This window comes from Lithobates pipiens, unplaced genomic scaffold (genome assembly GCF_037356315.1).
Source record: "Lithobates pipiens isolate NorthernLeopardFrog02 unplaced genomic scaffold, aLitPip1_a1.2 Scaffold_18, whole genome shotgun sequence".
Taxonomy (NCBI): domain Eukaryota; kingdom Metazoa; phylum Chordata; class Amphibia; order Anura; family Ranidae; genus Lithobates; species Lithobates pipiens.
Genome location: NW_027507758.1, coordinates 353,070,576 through 353,096,989, shown reverse-complemented (window position 1 = coordinate 353,096,989; position 26,414 = coordinate 353,070,576). Strand labels below are relative to the sequence as shown.

The window sequence follows — 26,414 nt, the reverse complement described above, 5'->3', positions numbered from 1 at the left end:
CAAATTTTCATGCAAAATAATGGTACCTCTTTCAGCACCTAAAATCTGAAATAATCATACCGCCAGAGAGGTTAAAGGAATAAAGTTTGTTCACTCTACAAGCTATATGCTTAAGTGAAGTATTGTTTACACACAGCATGCATTCACACTGACCTGAGCAAAGCATATTCCTGGATATTTATGAACATCTTTCATGTTTATCAAACTTCAGGAGTTTTTTTTTTTCCTGGACTGGGGAAGGGAGGGGAGCAGTGCTATAGGAAGAAGAATTCTTCAGGTGTGAAAAATGCATGTGAAATCACATGCATCGTGTATTTACAGGCATTCCTATTGAAGTCTAGATGGATAGAAATCTCCCGAATGTGCTAAAAAAAAAAACGCGTGTATTTTTTTGAGCATAAGGCAACTGAGTATACAACTGTAAACAGGCACAATTAAGGCCCGTACACACAATGCGAATTTTGGAAGGCAATTGTGGTTCGACGGCCTGTCGTCCAAAATTCTTATCATTAGTATGCTCCTTTCAACATTTTTCGTAAGACAAAAGCTGGATGAGCAGACTAGTAAATTTTTGACGAACGACAGCTCAAAGTCCGAATTTTTGGATGATACAGAAATCGTCACACAAAAAGTCGAAAGTACAAACACGCATTATCAGAATCAAGGAATGACCGGGAAGAGTTTTCTCTTGTAAAATACTGTTCATAATCTAGAATTAACGTTTGTGACGCGGAAATTGATGAAATTCCAAAATGTGTTGCATATTCTCTTCTTCTTTAATGGTATAATGATGAAGCTGCTTTGCTGGTGATACTGATGTAGTAATGCCAAATGTATTTTAACCACTTGCTTACTGGGCACTTAAACCCCCCTCCTGCCCAAACAAATTATTAGCTTTTAACGCTGTCACACTTTGAATGAAAATTGCGCGGTCATACTACACTGTACTCAAATTAAATTTTTAGCATTTTTTTCAGACAAATGGAGCTTTCTTTTGGTGGTATTTAATCACCACTTGGGTTTTTATTTTTTACTAAACAAACAAAAAAATACAGAATTTTTTGTTAAAAAAAAAAAGTTTCGTAGTTTGTTATAAAAATTTGCAAACCAGTAATTTTTCTCCTTCATTGATATTCGCTGATGAGGCTGCACTGATAGGCTGCACTGATGGGTTGCACTGATAGGCACAGATAAGGCAAAACTGATGGGCCCTGATGGATGGCCCTGATGGGCACTGATGGGCTCTGGTAGGTGGCACCGATGGACACTGGTAGGTGGCACTGATGAGCACTGGTAGGTGGCACTGATGTCACTGGTAGGTGGCACTGATAGGCAGCACTGGTGATGAGGCATTGATTGGAGACATTTATAGTTGGCACTGATAGGTGACACTGATGGGAGTTATTGTGCGCACTGATGGGTGGCGCTGGTGGGCGCTGGTGGGCACTGGTAGGCGGCACAGTTGTGCACTGGTAGGTGGCACAGGTGGGCACGGAAGCCTCTGCAGAGGCTCTCCATGATCGGGACTTATGTCCCTCACACAGCTGCTGGTGATCGGCTTTTTTATATTTCTCCTCATGTTACTAGCGTGAAGACAAAAAATAGCCGATTACCGTCTCTGTTTACCTCACATGATCAGCTGTCACTGGTTGAAATCGACCCCTTTTTCCGATCTGTGATGCAGCCTTGTCCATCATTTCACCCTTGTCAGTGTCATTTGCAGCCTTGTCCATCATTTGCAGCCTTGTCAGTTTCATTTTCAGCTTTACCGTTTAAAAATGGTGCCGCCGAGATACAGAGCCGGATGTCCTGTGTATCTTGGCAGCGCTTGGTAGCTCTCGGAGGCTTTCGGCCACTCTCGGCCATTCTCGGCAGCTTTCACCCGCTCTCGGTGGCTTTCGGCCGCACTCGGCCACCAAGAGCGGCCGAAATCCACCGAGAATGGCCGAAGGCATCCGAAAGCCGCTGAGAATGGCCGAAGGCGGCTGAAAGCAGCCAAAGCCCCCAAGAACGACCGAAGGTGGCCGAAAGCCACCCACAGGCTCACAATCGGTGGGGGATTGGCATATAACACGGACCCACAATTTTCCCCTGATTTAAAGGAGAAAAGGGTGCATGTTATACACAGATAAATACGGTACTTTACATTTAAAATACAATTATATATTTATACAGGGCTTTCAACTGATATACAAAGAAGCCTATCCTGCTTCTAGCCAACACAGTTTTACTTTCTCCATCAGCTCATCCCCCCCCCACAGCTATTACTTTTTGTATCAATTGACCCTTCCTTTTTAGATTGTGGACTCTAACGAGCAGGGCCCTCTGCTTCCTTTTGTACAAAATTGTAATGTAACTGTCTGCCCTCATGTTGTAAAGCGCTGTGCAAACTGTTGGCGCTATATAAAACCTGAATAATAATAATAATAATAATAATAATAATAATAATAATAATAATAATAATAATAAGCATTACTAAAGCAATCCATGGAATTGGTTAAAATTATATATATTTTTTATGTTTTCAATGTTTCTAAACTCTTGTAATCCTTCCTGGTCACACCCAGCAGTCAGCAGCTACCTATGATGCAGGCCAACTCAGATTAAATATTTACAATATATAAAATATATTATTTATTTGTTAAATGTATTATACTTTTTAGCATTTAGCCCAAGGTCTGAAAATGTAAAAATACTTACTTTGTCAAAGCAAACAACATTTAGCTGTCCACACAAAATAATCCTCTGAGGACTGATGCAAAAAATGCCTTGCTTTTTTAATCGTGCCTGAGAGTAGAAAGTGCAGATTGTCAAAGATGGGGGCAGAGAAACAGGTATAGCCACAGTTGCCATGATAAGTGCCATGATCACTAATTCTCGAGCTGTTGCCTACAAAACAAAGAGTGATAATATGAAAGTTTTATAGGGGAAAATACAAAAGTATCAATCAATCTAAAGTTCCCTTTATTTGGTGTACAGATATGCACTCAATCAGATATTTTACTCTATTTACAAACATCTTTGTTCTTTACTGGTACAATTTCTTACTCATACATCCAGGACTTACTTTTCACTCCCACCTTTTCTCTGGAACTTCTTCCATTTGCCATCAAACTCTCACTAACCCTTCAAGTTTTCAAGCATAAGCTCTCAAAACCCATCTTTTCTAAAAGGCACATAAGCTTGATCTACAACACTTCTATCCAAGGACAGGATTTTTTTTGGACGCTACCCACAAGAAGAGTTCTACAACACCTTCATTTGGTATGGTACCTCGTTTCAACTGCCTTTACATTTTTCTGTATATTTTAGTGCAATTGTTATAGCTTCAATATGCCCTCACATTGTACACAGCTGCACAAAATATTGATGCTCTAAGAGGCAGAGCCACTAATAAAAAAAAAAAAATCATATTTCATATTAACAAAAAAATTACTGAATTAAAAAAATAATGCATATGTATGTCTTTAACTATTTTCCAATAAAACTCTAAAAGCTATAGTAAAGATAAACATTTAGTACTTTATAATAGCTAGAATGTTGTGTAGAGGGATCAGTCTGGGCATTTGATACATTCATTTTTCATAAAGGTTATTTGCAAAAACTGTTTCACTAGGTCATTAATGAGAGAAATGTTGTACAAATGCATTTTTTATTTTTATTTGGATGACAATATGGCTAATTTTAACGTTTTGCCAATTAGAAAGCAAGAAATCAGGTAGTACTTGGTCATTCAGACACAATCTTGGCCCATAAAAATGTTCTTAAAAATATATTTCCATAATTATAAATTTTTAGTTTGCATGTTTGCTTGTGAAGTAGGAAGAGGGAAAGTTGGAGGACATTCTGGATGGCCACAGCATCTGGAGAAGTCATGTAATTCCTAAAGGTATATTATCATTGTTTGATCCAAACACAACTGGCTGACTCAGGTGATTATCATATAACTAAGGCATAACACAGGGTAAAAAAAGTAATATACTTGTATTTATTTATTTTTAGTACATACTACTTGGGAACTTTGGTTTTGCATTTGTAGCACTCTCTAGTTAGGTAGGTGCTAGAGTGAGGCTTTTTCTGGAAAGTAGGAAACTTTAGCAGGCTGGTGGCTAGGCTAGGCCTGTTTGTTTTCATTTTGGGCTACGAGTAGCTCAGGTCAGGACTGGGTGATGCACAGGTAGCAGCAATGTCATGTCCCTCTTCTTTCTAGAAGGTTTCTAGAAGGTTTCTAGAAGGTGCTAGAAGGAAAGGAAGGAGAGGAGAGGTGAAGCTGCCTGGGGTATCTTGAGAAGCCTTGACCAACCCCCAACTTGGATTGGCAGGGGGCAGGCCTCCTTAAATACCTGGGGTCAGCCCAGCTAGGGAGGAGTTGTCAGGAGGAAGAGCTGAAGTGAGTTTAGAGGCTGTCACGGCCCACAGGGAGCTCCCCAGTCTGGGGGGGGGGGGGTGATCCTGGGCGGGGGCTCGGATGCATTCAGGAGGCATGAAGAGATCCTGGATCCTTTGTCAAAAAGGAGAAAAAAAAATTGTGTAACTGATTATAACGCAATCATCTGGCATTTGGCTTCAATTTGTTAGTGTATTTAAATGTTCTAGTACATTTAACTCTCCTCTTCCCCTTCCCCCCTAGGGATGAGCCCACGTTTCTAGACGACGTAAGTTCAAATCAAACATTGGGTGTTCGTTTGTTCTAAAATGAACTGAACATATGGGACATTCATGGGAAATTCTAGTGCTGTGGAACGCCCCATAATACACTGCGAGATCGCAGTGCAGTGATGTATGATGATTGGCCAAAGCATGCACCTGACCTGCATGCTTTGGCCAGTCACAGCACACTCTGCCGAGAGAAGCATAATTGGCCAAAGGCAGGGTGCCTTTGGCCAATCATGCCTCAGGGGGACTTAAAGGGAACCCCGGGCCAAAATGTAAAAAGAAAATGGAGTGAGGGGTCTTCCCCAAAATCCATACCAGACCTTTTTTCAACCATGCAACCTGGCAGGCCGCAGGAAAAGGGGGGACGAGGAGAGAGCGCCCCCCTTCTGAATTGTACCAGGCCACATGCCCTCAACATGAGGGGGTCCCCCCCAAAGCACTTTATCCCCATGTTGAAGGGGACAAGGGCCTCATCCCCACAAGCCTTGCCTGGGGGACCCCCAGATCCTACCCCCAATGTGAATGGGTATCGGGTACATTGTACCCCTACCCGTTCACCAAAAAAGTGTCAAAAATGTTGTGGGGATATGGGGATGAGGCCTTGTCCCCATCAACATGGGGACAAGGTGCTTTTGGAGGGGGGCTGGTACGGTTCAAGAGGGGGAGTGGCTGTCTGCTGTGCCCCCATGTTCATTCATCCAGATTGGGCCCTCTGATACAGGAAGTGTGTTACTTAACCAGATCGCCAGATGAAAACAGAGGGAAACAGGCCTAAAAAAGAAAACAAATACAGCCACCACATCTATGGATAAGCTGTAATATATTACATGTTTGATTTTGAATTTAATGCCGCTTTAAGTACTTGAGATTGAATGTAGATGTGGCATATAATTATTACAACTCACATCTGAGCATACCTATTTTTGTGTAACACACTAAGCAATAGTATCGAAACTTAGATATTAAATACTCAGGTGATGATAACCAAGTGTCTGATGTAGTCAATATACCTATTGTATTAAAGTAAAGCTGTGGAGATGCGCAGCTTACTTGAATATTTACTTGGCCCTAAGATGCTCTCAGACACAGCAGGGATTGTGGATGTGATAGTCTGATAGCTCCTGCTAAAAATGTATTCTACTTACCCCACTATATGCGTTAAGTACAACTGAGTATATGACTCCAACGATGGAAAGTCCGCTGAGCCCAACAAGAACTTTTGAAACCTCTCTGTGCAATTTAAAATTCACAGGCTTGGGATACATAATTGATCTCACAAGATCTCCCTTTGCTGTGTTGAATCCTAGGAGTCAATATATATTAAAACTTTAGATGAAAGTCATACAAATGTGGATCTATAATTTCATTTAAACATCGTAAATTAAGAGATAACTAAAACTGAATATCAGTCAAATTTAAAAAATTTTTTTTGATTACCGAATCCATGGCACTATTTGGGTAATGATGTCACCCCTTATTCATGCCCTTTGCTTATATTGCTGATGACAGCTCCAAGAGCTGTGATTCACAGAGTAGCACCATCTTCGATTTTTTTTCTTTTGAAGGGCATCAGGAATTGTAATGGACATGGATCTATATCATGATTTTTTTTTTTTTTTTTTTTTTTTTTTTTTTTAATGAGTAGGGGTATGTATCCCTTTCATGCACTGTGAGCTGTAAGGTCTTATATAGACAGATGTTTGGCTTTCCTAATCAAGTCCAATCAATATACTCAAATACAGCTGGACTCAAATAAAGGTGTAGAACCATCTGAAGGATGATCAAAAGAAATGCACAGCACCTGAGTTAGATATATGAGTGTCACAGCAAAGGGTCTGAATACTTAGGACCATGTGATATTTCAGTTTTTCTGTCAAAATGGGGTGCTGTGTGTACATTAATGAGGCAAATGGGAAATGAACTTAATGTATTTTAGCAAATGGCTGCAATATAACAAAGAGTGAAACATGTAAGGGAGTCTGAATACTTTCTGTCCCCACTGTATATCTGGCCATCTCCTATGCAGACTCCTGACAGTAAGATTCCATTCACTGGCCATTTTCTTACATGACTTGGGATTTCTGGCCATGTCAATAAATGGGCTTGGTGATGTCAGTTAAACATCCACTGCCTCCTTAGCAACTATTGCCAGCTGAAAGCTGTCAAGTTAATCTAATGTCAAAAAGATCACTGTTGAAGATAGACAGTGATGGGCAGTTATACAAAATGCCAATACACAGATATTTCTGCTAAATGGGGCAATACCAGCCTTTTACACAGTACACCATTACATACAATGATATTTTTTTGTTGAATAAATACATTTTTAAAAATACAATTTTTTCTGTGTATTTATTTATTTATATCACCTATATTTGAAAAGGCAAGCATTAGATCTTTATTCTAACAGTGCTTACACAGTGCTTAAACATTTGAATAAAGATCTAATGTTTGCCTGTTCAAATATGTTTAAAAAAAGGGTAACAATTTCCATGGGGTGCTTCATTTTTCACATGACAGGTACCCAATGATAAAGTCAAATCTGGAATGGAAGTTAAATACTGATGCTGTGAAAAAGCTTGAATTCTTGATTTGTAAAGTATGGCTATATGAACCATTCAGAAAAGACAAAACATACAGTATATGAGTACTTTTTTCTGACAATAATTTCTAGTAATCATAATGAACTAATGAGTACATATTGTCAATCTATTTTAGCAAAAGTATACAGTTTTTTTTTTTTCTTTTCTTTTTCTTTTGCTAGAATATCATCACCTGTTTGTAGGACAACAGCTTTTACCAGCCCATCTGTAGGTAGCTTTGTCTTTACAACCTCAGTTCCGCAATACAATATATGTCCACGACAATTTTCACCAGTGTATGTTTTCCATGGAATTTCATTGTCCACATTTGGTAGTGGAACCTTTGTTATAGGAACACTTTCTCCTTTAAAACACAGAATTGGAAAATACTAATTAGGATTAAGATATATCTAAAGAAAGACGTACAAAAGGTAGGACAAGAAATGGTTCACATTTGTAACTATGACAGTACCTTCTGCCACATGTTATTGTTGTCCCAGAATTGTCTCAACTTCTGAAACAGTGGCTGAGCTTCCCACAGAAAGTAGGAGAAGCTAGAGTATCATCAAATATATTAGGGGAAATGTTTATTTGAAGTGATGCAAAAGAGCCTTTCAAGGTGAAATATGTACTATAGCTATATATTATTATTATATCTAAAAAGATAAATGAAATATGTTTATTGAGGTTGAGTGTGTCCTGAATGGCTCTGATTATCTTGCTCTGTGTCTCCAAGATAACCTGGGGCTTTGAGTATCCTGTGTTGTGAAGCTCCTGGCTGGCCAAGGGATCTGATTATCTTATGCTGTTTAGTCCCTGTCTCCCATAGTAACTTGAGCATCTTGTGCTGGTTCTGGCACTGCACATAAGTACTAATGCTACCACCACAACAAAGTCTGCACATAAGCACCACTGCTGCAAATACAGCTTAGAATCTTGCCCAAAAGTACTACTATTAGCATCACAACTTGGCATGTTGCACAAGACCACTACTGCTACATGTAAAGCCCAATATTAGTCAGTCCAGCATAGGAGCTACTGGTAGCAAAACGGAAGCCTTGCCACTAGCACATTTGGGGTATAAAAAGTTGATAGTGAGTATTTTTTTCAGTGGGGCAGATGTGTGGCAAGTCAAAGGTTAAATCAGAACCTCAGCCCTTTTTGAAACTGAACAGGCCACACAGTGTTGATAGACTTGTTCAGCCAACTGGAACAGACCCATACACATGGCTTGTCTCTTGTATCAGGTGAAAATTTTTTTGGACATTCACTTCCACAAGGATTCTCTCTGCCACTGAGAGGGCCTTTGACATTATGACCTGTCAGGTCATTGATGAGACAGACCTCAAACTTGGTTCCTGTCAGATATTTTTCATAGCATTTTGTGACTATCCGCATGCCTACAGTTCCAGGTTGAAGGAGCTGCAGTTTTAAGGTTCCTCTAAATCGCACGTAGGGTTCAACTGGCATGCATAAAGAGCACCCACTCCTGACTGCTTTGCACTTGTAAGAGTATGGCCCATAGGCCCTAAGCACTGGTATCGGTTCTTAGCTGGAACAGAAGACAGAAGTTTGCAAAGGCAAGCATGGGAGCCAATATAAACCGCTGCTTCTGGAAGCCAAATGCTTTTTGTTGTTTAGATCCTTATTCCACATTCATTCACACTGCACCTGCATCTCCCTTGTTTGTCCACATCATGAGTGCAGGGCAGGCAAGGATCTGTGAGAGCCATTGAGAGGAAAGCTGTCCTTGTAGACACAGAAGGCTTTTGGGTTTATAAGTGACAGTGGCGAGTAGAGACTGGAGGGTGGGCGTCACATGAAAAGGCCTAGTGGGCCGGTTTCAGCCTGTGGGCCACTTTGTGTTTGACACGCGTGATATAGAGAGATCAGGGAATCTGATGAGGAAAAGTGCCGTTTCCCCACATCCCTGGCCTGGTGGTTGTGGGGACCTGTAGGCAGAGGGCTTATCAGAATCTGGTAGCCCATTTTAAAAATAAGAGATGAGAGTAGATGGTGTTAGTGTCTTTTTTCTTTTACCAAATTGACAGGTATTGTTCCACATGATTTATGAGAATCTTCACCACATGATGATGGAATTTATGTTGAATTTAGATTGTGGGACATTATTTACTTTACTTTTTTTAATGAGTAGCAGTACTATGTGCTCCTCACTCATTAACATGTGGGGTGGTATATGGGAAAACAAGATATTAATAATTACTTTGCTATCTCATTGAAGAATTTGGAAGAGATACAAGATCAAGTAAAAAACATTGATATGAAATGGGTAAAACAAGCTTTTTTCATTTATTTTTTTAGCAACATTATTTTGAAGAAGATAGGAAGTAGGAAGATAAAGTAGGGCATATATTAGCAATTAAAACATGGGCTCAGCAGCCATCTAAATACATAGAGACAATAGAAAATAAAAAATGAGCATAGTAGTCTCTTCTACTTTCAATAAGCTCAATTTTCTCCTGCAGCCGTTGAAAGCCTGCTTCTCCTCCTCTCTCTCCCGTAGGCATTCAGTGGAAAGTTGAGGGGATCAATTCCTCTATATGTTGCCCCCGCAGCCCCTCTTATCCAGCTTCCTTTTATTTCTGCTGCACTCCGGGCCCCTCCTGGCCCCCCTGCAGCGCTGCCGGCTTCCACCCTCCCCTTTCCCGCCTGCTGCTGCAGGGGATGTGTCAGGCCCCTTCCTTTTCTGAGTGGAAAGAGTCATTTATCAGTACTGGGAAGCCACCTGGCTCAGAGAGAAAGGCCCCAGGCTGGGAAGGAAAGGTCCTGGCTTGATGGGGGGGCGGGAATTTCTTCATGGCTTCTTGCACCGGGGCCCTAAAGGTTCAATCTACACCTCTGCATAAAAGCGAATATTCAGGTGAGCAACTAAGTCATTATTTAGAACAGATAACTTTACCAGTTTTAGAGTTGGAGAATACAGATTACTAAAATTCTCCTTTTACATTGTAGCTAGAAGGAGAGTTTCCTAATAATAAGGCCATTGGGCAGATGGTCTCCCAGAAGCGTTATACAAGTATAAATTATTTCCATCACTATTAGACACTATCAATGCATCTTTTGAGCTCAATTTATTATCAGCCTCTATGTATGAGGTTATGTTGGAGGGTATATTGAAGCCAGGTAAGGATGTGATGCATCCAGACTCATACCACACAATATCCTTGCTGTCAAATATATCTATGCCTCTGGATAATACAGGAGCCAAGGTCTTCAATAGCATCAAATAGTTTTATTTTGTGGGTAGTAATAAAAAAAATTAATTTTGGCCCCAAATGTAATAAACGTAGATCTCCTATCATGGCCATTGTAAAAGAATTAGAATACATCTCCTTAATTTAAACTGCCATGTGGTATTTGACAAGTGTAATCATCCGTATTGTGTTAAATGGCTGTCTTCTCTGATCCTCCCCTTCTTTTACTGTGCCCAATCCATTTTCTGATAGCACAGAGCCTTGTAGGCACTCTGTACATGCTCAGTTTTTTTTTTGTTTGTTTTTGGGAGGGTGCATGTGATCGGCAAAGGGCCATTTAGCACTGACCTATGCTATCTGGTCATACAAAGGATAATTTGCTTTATGATTTCTGGAGTCCTTGTGGAGAGAAAGAGAGAGGGAGGAAGAAACAAAGAGACAAAGAGAGACAGAAAAAGACAGAGAAAGAAACGGTGCAAGAAAGAAAGAGAAAGAGACAGAGATAGCGAGAGAAGCAGAGAGAGAAAGACAGGGAGAGAGAGAAACAGAAAGAAACAGAGAAATAGAGAGAAAGAAAGAAAGAAAGAAAGAAAGAGAGTGACAAAGAGACAGAGAGAGATGAAAAAAAAAACCCAGAGAAATAAAGAGAGAGAAGAAGAGAGAGCGCATACAAACCTGAAACTGTCAATTCACTATACCATTCTGAGTTATTTACCACAAAACACTGGTAAATACCACATCAACATCTGTTAAACTCATTTCACAGAAGGAAATAAATAATTAAATACATGCTGTAATTGAGTAGTGATTGAAGCATGCTGTATTTATGGAATGTGTACTGGTTGTTAAGGAGCGGGGGGTTTCCAGCGTCCTTAACAACCAGTAAACAAGGTTGTTAAAGAGCAGGCAGCCACTACATCCTTAACAACCAATGAGTCATCGGAGGCATGATGTATCAGTGACGTCACAAGGGGGCAGGCCGGCCTGGTGACATCACAGGGTGGCACCATCCCTTAATTTAGTTAGGGCCAGAGTCAGATAGCGGGACCTGGCATCGGGTTGGCGGTGGGCATCGTTATTGACAATGAATCTACTGTACACTGGGGAACTGGATAAAGAACTTGTCAAAAACTGCCTACTGTCTTCTTTTGGTGAAGGAGTAGGGTTACTATGTACCCCATACCCATTCCCATGGGGGGTGGGATCTAAGGGCCCCCTTGTTATTCCAATAAGCCCCCCACCCACAGACCCCCACAACCACTGGCCAGGGTTGTGAGGAAGAGGCCCTTGTCCCCATCAACATGGGGACAAGGTGCTCTGGGGGGGGGGGGCAGAACTATGTTGAAGGCATGTGGCCTGGTTTAATTCATTAGGGGGGGAGCTGGCTCGCTCCCCCATTTCCAGACCTGCCGGGTTTCATACTCTGATAAGGGTCTGGTATTGATTTCTAAAAAAATGTTGGCGTGGGGATTCCCCTCAAAATCCATACCAGATCCAAAGGGCCTGGAACGTAGTGGGGGGGGGGGACGCTTTTTTTCCCTAATTTTTCATTCTTAGCAATTCTTTTTTTTTACATTCAATTGCCTGCAAGGAACCCTGCTGACAGCCGACGACTCATCCATTGTTAAGGACACAGCGGTCGCCTGCTCCTTAACAACAGTCACAGTTACTGGTTGTTAAGGATGCCGACGGGCACCCGCTCCTTAACAGCGCAGTATTTACTTCTGTAAATAAATACGCTAGCTACCACCAGGCATTAAATTGCTACATGTTTTCACTACTAAAATATCGCATGACTTCATAAAAGAACTCATGCTGTATTTTACTAGCATTTTTTTGTGAATGCCAGAAAATGTTTTGAAAAACACTGAGTGGTATTTTATTGCATTTTTTAATGTGCTCCATTACACTTCATGAATGGAGCCCAGAGAGAGAGAGAAACAGAGAGAGATAGAAAGAGAGGGAGACAGAGCGAGAGAGGCTATGTATAGGTGGGAGGGGGATCATGTGATGTCATGTCTGTCTAAGCTATGCCGCACCCACAGATCAGAAAATTTACGAGGGCTACAACCAACTGAAGATGAATTTTTCACAAGTATACACAAGGGTATTTAGGTTATAGCAGTATTATCTACTAACTTGTGCAAAATCGTGTTGTTTTGAGGATTTAGGTTTGCAACTATTTTAAATCCTGCAAAATTAGGGCCACAAATGTATAACCATAACAGTTTTAAATTATGATATCACACTTGATACATGTTTTATCATGCTGTACCTGTCAACATGCCTTCATTTACCACACAACCCCCTGATATTAGCATGGCATCACAGGGCAGAAAAAACTTCTTCTCTGATAAAACAATTACATCTCCAGGAACCAGATATTTAGATTGTACTTCTTCAACCCCTATAAAATAAAAAGTTGTATTATACAAACTGTTTTCTTTTGAGCATTGTTTGCTACAGTTTTAAGTCCCTGATAATCCGCTTTCACCTCTAATACATTATAGAGCAGTGCAAATGAGATAAACAGTGTATTGCCCTGTAAGGCCTCATTCACATGGACGTACACAGTGCACATGTGTGCCGGGGTCATGTCTGCCTGCACAAGATGCGCAGGTGTTCCATTCATCTGCATCCAGGCAGTCCCATTCATGTTAATTGGGATGCAATGGCTACATGGACACAGCCGATGATATGCAAATGCTAATTTGAGAAGAAAGGCAGCAGGATCTGTTAAGACATTTTTTTGAGGAAAAGAAGAAAGAAATACCCTGAAATCAGAAACACCCTGAAATTCCTAATATGCCTATATTTTCAATAACATTCCTATATTCCATGGCATACTAACATGGTATAAATGTTTTATTCAAGTCTTAAAAATAACAAGATGTGAAATTAAAACGTTGTAGTAGAATTTATTATATAATCCTAAAGTGACTAGCATATACATATTGCATAAAGCTTTAAGGCTGTATTCACACCTATGATTTTTTTTCTGATTTCTGCATTTTGCAGATTTGCACTACAGTCTATTTATCATGGTTTCCTATGCAACACATTCCGTAGTGCAAATCTGCAAAATGCGAAAAGCTCTAAAAATGCATAGATGTGAATCCAGCCTCAAACAGAACTTTTGGCTTTTTAACCACTTGATCTCCAGAAGCTTTTACCCCCCTATGACCATTTTGTGCTATCTTTGCACAACTTTAACTGACAATTGTGCAGTCATGCAACACATGTATACAATTTAAATTTTTATCATTTTTCACACAAATAGAGCTTTCATTTGGTGGTATTTTGATCATCACTGTGTTTTTTTATTTTTTTTTTTTACATAAACGAAAAAAGACCAATGGTTTTGAAAGAAAGAAAATATATATACTTTCCATAAAAAAAAAAAAAAAAAATTCTTCATAAAATTGATGCCAAAATATATTCTGCTACATGTCTTTGGTGAAAAAAAATTCTAAATAAGGGTATATTAATTGGTTTGTGCGAAACCTTAAGCATACCCCTCTGATCCCGACAGACTCTACAAACAATATATACAGTATACTGGAATTTATGTAGCTATAGACACTATACTATAAAGTCGATGATCAGTGACTTATAATGGAACTGTAATAGGGTGGTGGGCTATCTTTCACTAACAGACACTATCTGGGAATGTCACTAACATCGCTAGTGACACTAATAAAGTGATTAGTGATAATGCCATAGCTCCCAACTGTCCCCGATTTAGAAGGACTGTCCCTCATTCAGAACAAAGTCACTCTGTCCCTCTTTTCTCCTCATGTGTCCCTCATTTTGGTGTGATCTATATAGTTGTATAAAAAAAAATGCACTACTTATCTATCACAAAGTGTTTCCCAGTGCTAAACCTTTCATCCAATTTCAAAATGTCTGCGTTTGTAATTAACAAAAAACAATATAAGGAATATTAATGGTAAAAATGTGCTTGTGGGTTTAACCAATCACATTTTTGTAACATTATCCTTTAATCGGGGGGTGTGGCAGGGGGAGTGTCCTATGCCTACATACTTTTGCTAACAAGTGTCTCTCATTCCTATCTTAGAAAGTTGTGAGGTATGTAATACTGTACATTGACACTGTATTAATGACATTGGCTGGGAAAGGGTTAATATCTATGGGCAATCAAGGAGTTAAAAGTGTGCCTAACAGCATGTAATATGTGCTACTGTTACTTTACTATCTAGCTTTTTTCCTACCTGATTTTCAAGGCAGAAGAAACAGCCAGATCACTGTTTCTATGCACACAGAGTTCTGAGTGTTTGTACACACAGAACTCTGTGTGTGTGATTGGACACCAGGGATGAGCATTATGTTCGACTCGAACATTGGCTGTTCGCCAGTTCACCGAATAGCGAATAATTTTGGGTGTTCGCTGTGAAATTAGGAAGCCGTGGAACACCCTTTAAAAGTCTATAGGGGAAATCAAAAGTGCTAATTTTAAAGGCTTATATGCATGGTATTGTCATAAAAAGTGTTTGGGGACCTGGGTCCTGCCCCAGGGTACATGTATCAATTAAAAAAAAAGTTTTAAAAATTGACACTTTTTCGGGAGCAGTGATTTTAATAATGCTTAAAGTGAAACAATAAAAGTGTAATATTCAGTCTGACAGCAAAATGACATTTAAAACTACTCGCGGCTGTAATGAATTGTCGGTTCGCAATACACATAAAAGTTCATTGATACAAATGGCATGGGGATTTCCCCACTGGGGAATCCCGAAACCTAAATAAAAAAAAATTAAAAAAAAATGCGTGGGGGTCCCCCTAAATTCCATACCAGGCCCTTCAGGTCTGGTATGGATATTAAGGGGAACCCCACACCAAAATTTAAAAAAAAAAATGGCGTGGGGTTCCCCCAAAAATCCGTACCAGACCCTTATCTGAGCACGTAACCTGGCAGGCCACAGGAGAAGAGGGGGGATGAGAGAGCACCCCCTCCTCCTGAACTGTACCAGGCCACATGCCCTCAACATTGAGAGGGTGCTTTGAGGTAGCCCCTCAAAGCACCTTGTCCCCATGTTGATGGGGAGTAGGGCCTCATCCCCACAACCCTTGCCCTGGGGGTTGTGGGGGTCTGCGGGTGGGGGACTTATCAGAATCTGGAAGCCCCCTTTAACAAGGGGACCCACAGATCCCACCCCCCGTGTGAAATTTTTTCACAAAAAAAGTGTCAAAAATGTTAAGAATGACAAGAGCCAGTTTTTGACAGTTCCTTTATTTAAAGTCTTCTTCTTTCCATCTTCTTCGGGTCTTCTTCCTTCCTTCGGTTTCTTCCTTCCTTCGGTTTCTTCCTCCATCTTCTTCTTCCTCGGCTTCTTCCTGTGATCCTCTGCTTCTTGCTCCAGTGCTCTCGTCCAACATCTTCCTCTGCTGCGTCTTCTTCCCCGCTTCGCTCTTGGGCCTCTTCGCATCTATGGGAGGCTGCTCTTCTTCTGACAGTTCTTATATAACTGAGGGCAGGGCCACCACTCTGACACACGGGGACTTCCCTATGGCTTTCCCTGTGATGTCAGAAGGGGGTGGGGTCACCCGTGTGCAATCTGTGTACCATTTGGAGGAGATGAAAAACCAACTTGAAACAAATCTCCCAAAGTGAGGGGAATTACCCTCTTAGGCCTCATGTACACTGCTGCAGGTAAACGGATGTTTAGGAGCAGTTGGGCATTTTTTTCAACTGCTCCTGAACTCTCCTCTATGTTATCTTATTTTTTTTATAGTCATTTCTAGGCAGTTGAGTTTAGAGGCATTATTTGGAACCAAAAAAAGTGTTCAAAAGCTGTGCTTAGAGGCCTTTTTAAGCACCAAACGCGGCTAAACATGGCTACCCGCATTTAGGCGCGTTTTTAAAGGGAAACATTTTATTTATTACTTTTGAGCCTGGAAAATGCTAAAAACACACCAAAAACTCAATTATCACTGCCTGCAAGCTTTATACACCATGTAATATTCCCCTCAGCAGCCAATTATGCTGTACAATACATGACTTGCTATACTTGACACTGAAGTTGAGAGTCACCAACAGACGTTCCTCTGGTGGTATGCTTTTCCTCATGTTGGTGTCCATGCAAACTAGACGGGGTCTAACCTTTTCCAAGAGAACGTCATAGGTGGTAATTGACATGCGTGTAAAATTTAAAAAAATTCTCTGGGAAATGTCATAGCTGAACACAGATATATTAACAAACCAACCACAAAATAACAGCTAGCTACAAGCACACTGCTTTCTCAGCTGCTACACACACTGCTCTCTCACAGAATGGCTGAAATAGTTAATAAATACTTGTTTTTAGTGATTTCTAATCATTTGGTTATCCTTAGCAAATGCTTCTGAACTCAAAAACTCCTAAACGCCACTAAACGCCACTAAACACAGTTGAGAAACCTCCCGTGTACATGAAACCTTAGACAGTTGTCCCTGAAACAGGTATCCCCGTTGTAAGATTTCTTCGCACCTCCTGATCTGGAGAAAACTGTTACATTTTGAATTCCTCCTCACTTTCTTTCTTGGCAACAATGGTTACCAGAATAAATAGATAAGACAAATCCCCCAATGAGGACATGGCTAGTAATCAAATCTTGACAAGAGACCCATTTCCCAATCTAGTAAACCCTAGAGAAAAAAGCCCTCGATTCTGGCAAGAAGCTCTGAAGTTCCAGCACGATACGCCGAACCTTCAGAGCGCATTCACCACTGACACCAGCTGCTGCATGCAAGATTAATATCTCCTAAACAGTGTATGTTTAGGAGATATTAATTTTACCTAAACTAAGCCTTATTATAGGCTTACCTGTAGGCAAAAATCACAAAGGGCATACAACCGCTATAACAATTTAGCCTATAGAAACACCTTATGATTTTGCCTTGAAATAGAAGAGGAGTTAAAAAGAATTGACCATGAAGACAATCAAGAGAAATACTTGGTTACATCAGGCAACTCAAAAGGTCAGCTAGGCAAATTAGTAATGGAGTAATAGTCAAGTAAATTGGTGCATGCTGACTCGGCATGCACTAAACCCCAATACGTTAGTTATGCATAAAGTTTGCCTTTCTAGGGAACATTAATATTCAAAACAAGTGTATTAGAAAGTAAGAAATAACTGTGTGCCCTCAGGTAATACAGCATGTGGGTATTGCAAGGTACTAGTCAATTCGACTTCTTTTCTCTCGTTGAATAATTGAAGCCATATTTTGGTCCTCCAGCTATTTGTAGGATAATAATAAAAAGCAGAAGCAGGGACCTGAAGTGATATAGGGGGTCAGAAAAGGAACCAGCACATGGTGTGGGATACAGGCATCCAACATTCCCGAAAGTCTCAAATGCCAGAGACTTTTTTGAGGCTGCAGAGCTGAAACAGGAGAGAGGTAGAAATAAATGATCCACTGAAAAGTGAGTATACTGTATACTATCTTCTATTGCAGGAAACTGCTGCATTCAAGCCTTTAGAAACCAGATCAGCTAAAGCTCCCCCCCAGCCTCCTCTTAATTTTCCCTGAGCCAGAGATCCAGTGATGCACAGGAAAGGCTCTCACTCCTCTATGGCTTATATACAACAGCAGGTTCAGGAGCGAGAATGCACAAGCATGGGGGCACTCGGCGGAAGGTGGAATCAGGAGCACAGGTGGGGGACCTGAGTAGTGGAAAATCCCTTGCACAGAGCAGGTAAGTGTGATGTGTGTGTTTTTTTTTGTCTTACCTCCATTTCTCTGAAGAACAGACACCAAAACATTATTATGTGATTCCACCATATGATGCAATTTAACTGATTGCTATAAAGATAAATAAAAGCAAATAATGTAGTCAACATATGTGTATTTAGAATAAAGTAAAACATATGGAAATATCAAAGTAACGCATTTATGCTTACCATCCTTAGCATGAAAATTGTTGCAAGAATAGACAAGATGGTCATAGTTAATATGGCCATAGAATAATCAAAATATCCAGATGCCAGCCATGTAGTTAGTGAATAAACTTCAAAACAGTAAAATGGATTCAAAACCTGTTAAAATAAATATATGCAATTTATTTATTTATTTATTTTTGTTTGTTTTTTTAGAGGTATTTATATTGCGCCAACAATTTAAGCAGCGCTTTATATATATTTTGTGCATTCACATCAGTTCCTGCCCTCAAGGCACTTACAATTTAAGGTCCCTAACTGACAGTCACATAAAATCCCATTGATTATATACTTTATTGGGGGCGTGACCGGATGTGAGCCGTAGTGGATGCTTTAGAGAGAATCTTTAGGAATCCTGAACCTTCATCCTTATCCATCCGCATGCCTGCAAGACAGACACAGACTTTTTCTAACATAGATTACCAGGATTCCTTCTCTACCCCTGTTCCTGCCATTATTTTGCAGCCAGACCATCTGATCGGTGTGCCCCACTGCTTGGTGATGCCAGCTGTCTTCTTTCTACCCACGGCCCACCACCATTTTGACCATTTCCAGTGCCATTCTCAGGCTCAGAGGGACACAAGCCTCCGTCCTCCTACCTGGCACTGTTGCATCATCCCTGCCTTCCTCCTACCCACTGCCGGTCATCATCTTGGCTGTATTTGACACCATCCTCAGGCTCAGAGGGACAGAAGCCCTCCATCCTCCTACCTGGTAGCATGGCACTACCCCTGCCTTTATCCCTTTTAGTAGGGAAGTCTGCTTGGGAGTGCGGCCTTGAAGATGCCGGCTGCCTTCCTCCTACCTGCGACCAGCCACCATCTTGCCAGAGAGAAGGCTTCATTCATCTGCTGCAGGATGGTGTAAGTGCATCCAGGCATCTACCGCCCCTGGTCCTGACCCTCCTGGGGGATGTTCTGTACAGGGAGGCTTCAGAGGATCATTATATTAAGAATGGCCATCTGGAAGGGGCGTGGCCTGGCGCGCAGGCAATGTGGGCACACTCTGAGGGAACACCGGAGAGTCAGCTGCTTTCTGGCCTGCTGACAAGCTGCAAACAAGACAGATAATGTGCAGACTGTCAAAGAGCACTTTGAGACGGAATTGTCCCACGTCTTTGAGTCCTACCATCAGTATATTGCTTCCTCCAGTCTGAACATAGATGTCAGATATTATAGCTCTATATTGCAACCAAGAACTAGGCAGGACTCGCTGCAAAACTCTTTATGGAACAAGAATACAGGATTTTTATACACTACAAACTCAGGTGAGGCTGATCCAGGGTCATCCCTACGCTGGGTCCCAGTGGTCCCAGTGGATCCAATGGTCCCAGGCGGCAAATTGATGGCCACATTTTTTTTTTCAGTTTTGTGTGCAGGGACGCTGCTACCAGCACACATTAGTCAGGGGTACCCCCTCCTTGTAAGCTGAACGTGCAGGTTAGTGGCAGCCTAAGGAGGAAAGGGGATTTCCGGATGCGAGAAGCTCTGTGTCTTCCCCCATCCAGGCAGGCAGATGGTGCATCCTAGCAGTAAGCCGGGCAGCATGACATGTGGGACATAAAGAAGCTAGGCTGTCCCTGGAGCCAGGTTTCCGTTACATCAGAGGGGGGCGGGGTCACTCATACATCATTGGGGAAGGGTGGCCCCGCCCTCCACATATAAGAAACGTCAGGCCGCCGGGCTCCCACAATGTCTCCTCTGTGGAGACAGAAGATGGATGGATTTGCTGCGCTGGATCAGATCAGCCATCGCTGGAGAGATGATCATCTGTCGCTGGATAGCAAGAGTGGATTAATACCGCTGGAATCTTTTTTTTTTTATAAATAAATAAAAGGACTTTTTCAAAAGTGTGTTTGTCTTATTTAACTATTTTTTTTTTATTTGTGAAATGGTAGGGGTACTTTTGTACCCCCTTACCATTTCAAACAGGGCCGGGATCTGGGTGTCCCCTTGTTAAAGGGGGCTTCCAGATTCTGATAAGCCTCCCACCCGCAGACCCCCACAACCACCAGCCAGGGTTGTGGGGATGAGGCCCTTGCCCCCATCAACATGGGGACATGGTGCTTTGGCCGGGACCCCAAAGCATCCTCCTAATGTTGAGGGCATGTGGTCTGGTATGGTTCAGGGGGGGCGCTCTCTCATCCCCCCTCTTTTACCTGCCAGGTTGCGTGCTCGGATAAAGGGTCTGGTATGGATTTTTTTTTTTTTGACGCAGGGTTCCCCTTAATATCCATACCAGACCTGAAGGGCCTGGTAATTGAATTTGGGGGAACCCCACGCTTTTTTTAAAAAATTTGTATTTATTTTTTTATCAATGACTTTCAATGAGTGTTCTCTATATTACGGGAGCCGACAATTCATTATAACCATGAGTGATTTTAAAGGACTTTTTTTCCTGCAGAAATTACACTTTGTGCAGGGACAGTTCTAAGTACAGGAAACATGCGCCCCTTCACAGGTATACTATAGACACCCCCCAGATGCGAAATTTAAAGGAATATTACACTTTTATTGTTTCACTATAATCATTATTAAAATCACTGCTCCTGAAAAAAAATGGCCGTTTGGTGTGTTTGTTTTTAAGGAGCACAATTCAACAAAACTTGAACAAAAAAAGCTGCATGGTTGAGCTGCCAGAAGGAAGCCTTTACTGTGCCAGTGCCACAAAAAAGCCCAATGAGACATAACAAGGTGTTGTTGGGCATATTGTAACCAGGCTTTTTTGTGCACTAAAGGCTTCTTTCTGGCAATTTAACCAAGCAGCTCTTTTTTGTTCAAGTAACATTGTATTGTGCTTCTTAACCACTTCAGCTCCCGTTTTACCTCCTTCCCGACCAGAGCACTTTTTACAATTGTGCGGTTTTACCTGGTAATTGAGCAGTCATGCAATGCTGTACCCAAACAAAATGTGCACCCTTTTTTTTTACCACAAATAGAGCTTTTTGTTGGTGGTATTTGATCACCTTTTTTTATTTTTTGCGATATAAATGAAAAATATTAAAAATTTGGAAAAAAAATATATATTTTCTACTTTTTGCTAGAAAAAAAATACAATAAACTCAATTTTAGTCAAACTTTTTGGCCAAAAAGCATTCAGCCACATGTCTCTGGTAAAAAAAAAAAAATTCAATAAGTGTATATTTATTGGTTATAGAGTCTACATCTAGGGTACACTTTCTGGAATTTACGCAGCTTTTAGTTTATGACTGCTATCTAATTTTCTTTTTCTCTTCTTCCAATTTGCTGAGAGGCTTGTTGAGCACATTGAATATTTTATTTCTTTGTCACAAGTGATTGAAAAATGACAAAAAAAACAAAAAAAACTATTCACACAAAGTTGTTATTTAACCACTTAAGCCCCGGACCAATTTGCAGCCAAAGGACCAGGCCCCTTTTTGCGATTCGGCACTGCGTCGCTTTAACTAACAATTGTGCGGTTGTGCGATGTGGCTCCCAAACAAAATTGATGTCCTTTTTTTCCCACAAATAGAGCTTTCTTTTGGTGGTATTTGATCACTGCGGTTTTTATTTTTTGCGCTACTATAAACAAAAATAGAGCGGCAATTTTGAAAAAAATTCTATATTTTTTACTTTTTGCTATAATAAATATCCCAAAAAAATATATATAAAAAAATGTTTTTCCTCAGTTTAGGCCGATACGTATTCTTCTACATATTTTTGGTAAAAAAAAAAAAAAAAATCGCAATTAGCGATTATTGATTGGTTTGCACAAAAGTTATAGCATTTACAAAATAGGGGATAGTTTTATAGCATTTTTGTTAATATTTTTTTTTTACTAGTAATGGCGGCGATCAGCAAGTTTTATTGTGACTGCGACATTATGGCGGACACATCGGACATTTTTGACACATTTTTGGGACCATTGTCAGATATACAGAAATCAATGCTATTTAAATGCATTGATTCCTGTGTAAATGACACTGGCAGTGAAGGAGTTAACCACTAAGGGGCAGTGTAGTGTTATGTATGACGTTATGTGTTTTTTTTTTTTATCGTAGGGGGGCGTAGCCTGGCATGTGATGTCACTGATCATCCTTCCCTATAAAAGGGAAGAGACGATCGTGACAGCCACACAGGGAAGCACGTGGAGAGGTTTGTTTACACAGACCTCTCCTCGTTCTTCAGCTCTGTGACCCGATCGCGGGACACCATCGGCGATCGGGTCCGCTGGTCCCGCGGCCACGGAGCACAGGACCAGCTGTGCGCTCCTGACCCACATCTGGGCCCTTAAAGAATCACATACATCTACTTGTGCCCAGCCGTGCCATTCTGTCGACGTACATCGGCATGAGGCGGTCCATGAGTTGTTAATGATATATTGATCAAACTTGTTATGGGCATATGTGAAATTACACCCCAAAATACATTTTGCTGCTTATCCTGAGTATGGGGATACTACATGTGTGGGATTTTTTGGGAGCCTAGCCACGTACAGAACCCTGAAAACCAATCACCGCCTTCAAGCTTTCTAAGGGTGTACATTTTTGATTTCACTCCTAATAATAATAATACATTTTATCCGCTTCCCACCCGCCCTATAGCCGAATGAAGTCCCTGGACGTCCTCGTGTTTACTTCCGCAATGCGCCCCGCCGGTGGCGCGAATCAGGGAAGTTTTATGTTTGCCGTGTCCCCCGGAGACAGGCAAACACAGATCGCTGTAAACGGACAATCACAGCGGCCGTTTACAGCGTGATCGGCGTGTCCAATGTGAGATGATCTCATATGTAAACAGACAGCGTGTGAGAGGGGAGAGAGGAACGGCTGCAGCGCCCGTAAGTGAAAAAAAAAGTAAAAAAAAGTGCCATCCGCCCCAGTGCCATCCTCCCCCAGTGCCATCCTCCCCCAGTGCCATCCTCCCCCAGTGCTACCTGCCCCCAGTGCCACCTGTTAGTGCTATCTGTGCCCAGTGTCACCTGTTGTCAGTGCCATTTGTCCCCAGTGCCATCTGTCATCAGTGCCATGTGTCATCAGTGCCGCATAGTGCCATCTGTCATCAGTGCCACATATTAGTGCCATCTGTCATCAGTGCCACATATCAGTGCCATCTGTTGTCAGTGTCACGTGTCATCAATGCCACTTATCAGTGCCATCTGTCATCAGTGTCACGCGTCAGCGGTGCCACGTATTAGTGCCATCTGTCATCGGTGCCACGTATTAGTGCCACGTATTAGTGCCATCTGTCATCAGTGCCACGTTTTAGTGCCATCTGTCAACATTGCCACGTATTAGTGCCACATGTTATCAGTGCCATGTATAAGTGCCATCTGTCATCAGTGCCACGTATAAGTGCCACATATTAGTGCCATTTGTCATCAGTGCCACGTGTCATCAGTGCCAAGTATAAGTGTCATCATTGCCACGTATCAGTGCCATCTGTCATCAGTGTCACGTGTCATTGTCCTGGTGCTCCAGGGCCTTCAAAAGTGTAATAGGTAGTCAACAAGTTAGATGGGTAATTTAAGCTCCTAGAACACCTGAATGCGCTCCCTGCATGTTGGGCCTCTCTATGTGGCCAGGCTGTGAAAAAGTCCCACACATGTGGTATTGTATTACTCAGGAGGAGTAGGCGAATTTTTTTGGGGGTGTCATTTGTGGTATACACATGCCATGTGAGAAAAATAACCTATTACAATGACAATTTTGTGGAAAAAATTTTAAAAAATTAAAAATCTTAATTTTGCAAAGAATTGTGTGAAAAAAAATGACAACATCAAAAAGCTCACCATTCCTCTTACTAAATACCTTGGAATGTCTACTTTCCAAAAAGGGGTAATTTGGGGGGTATTTGTACTTTCCTGACTTGTTCGGGTCACAAGAAGTGAGATAGGCCACCAGTACATCAGATGTGATCAATTTTGTATGATTCGCACCACAGCTTGTAGACTCTTTAACTTTCACAAAGACCAAATAATATCCACTAATTTGGGTTATTTTTACCAAAGATATGTAGTAGTATAAATTGTGGCCAAAATTTATGAAGAAAAATTTATAATTTGCATAATTTTGTCACAGAAACAAAGAAATATGCGTTTTTTTTTTTCAAAATTTTCGGTCTTTTTTTTCATTTAAAGCGCAAAAAATAAAAACCCCAGAGGTGATCAAATACCACCAAAAGAAAGCTCTATTTGTGTGAAAAAAAGGACTGGGCAGGAAGGGCGTTTAAGTGCCCAGTAAGCAAGTGGTTATTTATAGTGCCCTTTTCATCAAAAAAATCTCAAAGTGCTACAAGTGCTACTCCTCACTACCTCTCATAGTTTCAGAAGCCATGAAATGCCCAGATAGCACAACCCCAAAATTACCTAATTTTGGAAAGTAGACACCCCAAGCTATTTGCTGAGAGGTATGTTGAGTCCATGGAATATTTTATATTTTGCCACAAGTTTTGGGAAAATGACAATACATTTTTTTTTCACAAATTTTTACTAATTGCTATATTGCTCAAACATGCCATCGGAAAAAAATAAAAAATAAAAAAACATGCCATGGAAATATGTGACATTACACTCCAAAGTAAATTCTGCTGCTTTTCTTGAGTACAGGGATACCACATGTGTGGGACTTTTTGACAGCCTAGCTACGTACAGCACCCCGAAAACCAAGCACTGCCTTCAGGCTTTCTAATGCCCCATACACACAGTCGGATTTTCCGACGGAAAATGTTCAATTAACCTGTGTGTCTGTACCAAGGCCAAACATTCCAGAGTATGTACACTTTTGATCAGGCACATTTGGGGGATTTATTTTATCATTATTATTTTAAAAGGAGCTAGAAAACGATGTGATAATAAATGGCTTTGTGTGATCAGTATCCTTGAATGAAAGACAGTTTTTTGGCAAGATTAGTCATATTTTCAATACAAATGCCAAAATTTCACAAAATCTGCCAGGGTATGCAAACTTTTGAGCACAACTATATATATATATATACAGTGGTGTGAAAAAGTGTTTGCCTCCTTCCTCATTTCCTGTTCCTTTGCATGTTTGTCACACTTAAGTGTTTCGGAACATCAAACCAATTTAAACAATAGTCAAGGACAACACAAGTAAACACAAAATGCAATTTGTAAATGAAGGTGTTTATTATTAAAAGGTGAAAAAAAATCCAAACCATCATGGCCCTGTGTGAAAAAGTGATTGCCCCCTAAACCTAATAACTGGTTGGGCCACCCTTAGCAGCAACAACTGCAACCAAGCGTTTGCGATAACGTGCAATGAGGCTTTTACAGCGTCCTGGAGGAATTTTGGCCCACTCATCTTTGCAGAATTGTCCTAATTCAGTTACATTAGAGAGTTTTCGAGCATGAACGGCCTTTTTAAGGTCATACCACAACATCTCAATAGGATTCAGGTCAGGACTTTGGCTAGGCCACTCTAAAGTCTTCATTTTGTTTTTCTTCAGCCATTCGGTGGTGGACTTGCTGGTGTGTTTAGGATCATTGTCCTGCTGCAGAACCCAAGTTCGTTTCAGCTTGAGTACACGAACAGATGGTCGGACATTCTCCTTCAGGATCTCTTGGTAGACAGCAGAATTCATAGTTCCTTTTATCACGGCAAGTCTTTCAGGTCCTGAAGCAGCAAAACAGCCCCAGACCATCACACTACCACCACCATATTTTACTGTTGGTATAATGTTCTTTTTATGAAATGTAGTGTTCCTTCTACGCCAGATATACTTGGACACACACCTTCCAAAGAGTTCCACTTTGTCTCATCGGTCCACAGAATGTTGTCCCAAAAGTCTTGGGGATCATCAAGATGTGTTGTGGAGAAATTGAGACGAGCTTTGATGTTCTTTTTGCTCAGCAGTGGTTTTCTCCTTGGAACTCTGCCATGCAGGCCATTTTTGCCCAGTCTTTTCCTGATGGTGGAGGCATGAACGCTGACCTTAACTGAGGCAAGTGAGGCCTGCAGTTCCTTGGACGTTGTTGTGGGGTCTTTTGTGACCTCTTGGATGAGTCGTCGCTGCGCTCTTGGGGTAATTTTGGGCAGCCGGCCACT

General features: G+C 41.2%; 1 protein-coding gene across 1 annotated transcript in view; it reads right to left on the bottom strand.

Annotated features, from left to right (window-relative positions):
- LOC143988160 (putative cation-transporting ATPase 13A5) overlaps positions 1–26,414 on the bottom strand; it is a 240,005-nt gene that overhangs the window by 194,212 nt on the left and 19,379 nt on the right. Inside the window, exons 4-9 of the mRNA XM_077487487.1 lie at positions 18,356–18,490; positions 18,185–18,257; positions 12,729–12,860; positions 7,432–7,602; positions 5,802–5,959; positions 2,701–2,889 (exon numbers count right to left, since the gene is read on the bottom strand). Coding sequence (XP_077343613.1) covers positions 2,701–2,889; positions 5,802–5,959; positions 7,432–7,602; positions 12,729–12,860; positions 18,185–18,257; positions 18,356–18,490 — 858 coding nt within the window. The remainder of the gene's footprint in view (positions 1–2,700; positions 2,890–5,801; positions 5,960–7,431; positions 7,603–12,728; positions 12,861–18,184; positions 18,258–18,355; positions 18,491–26,414) is intronic.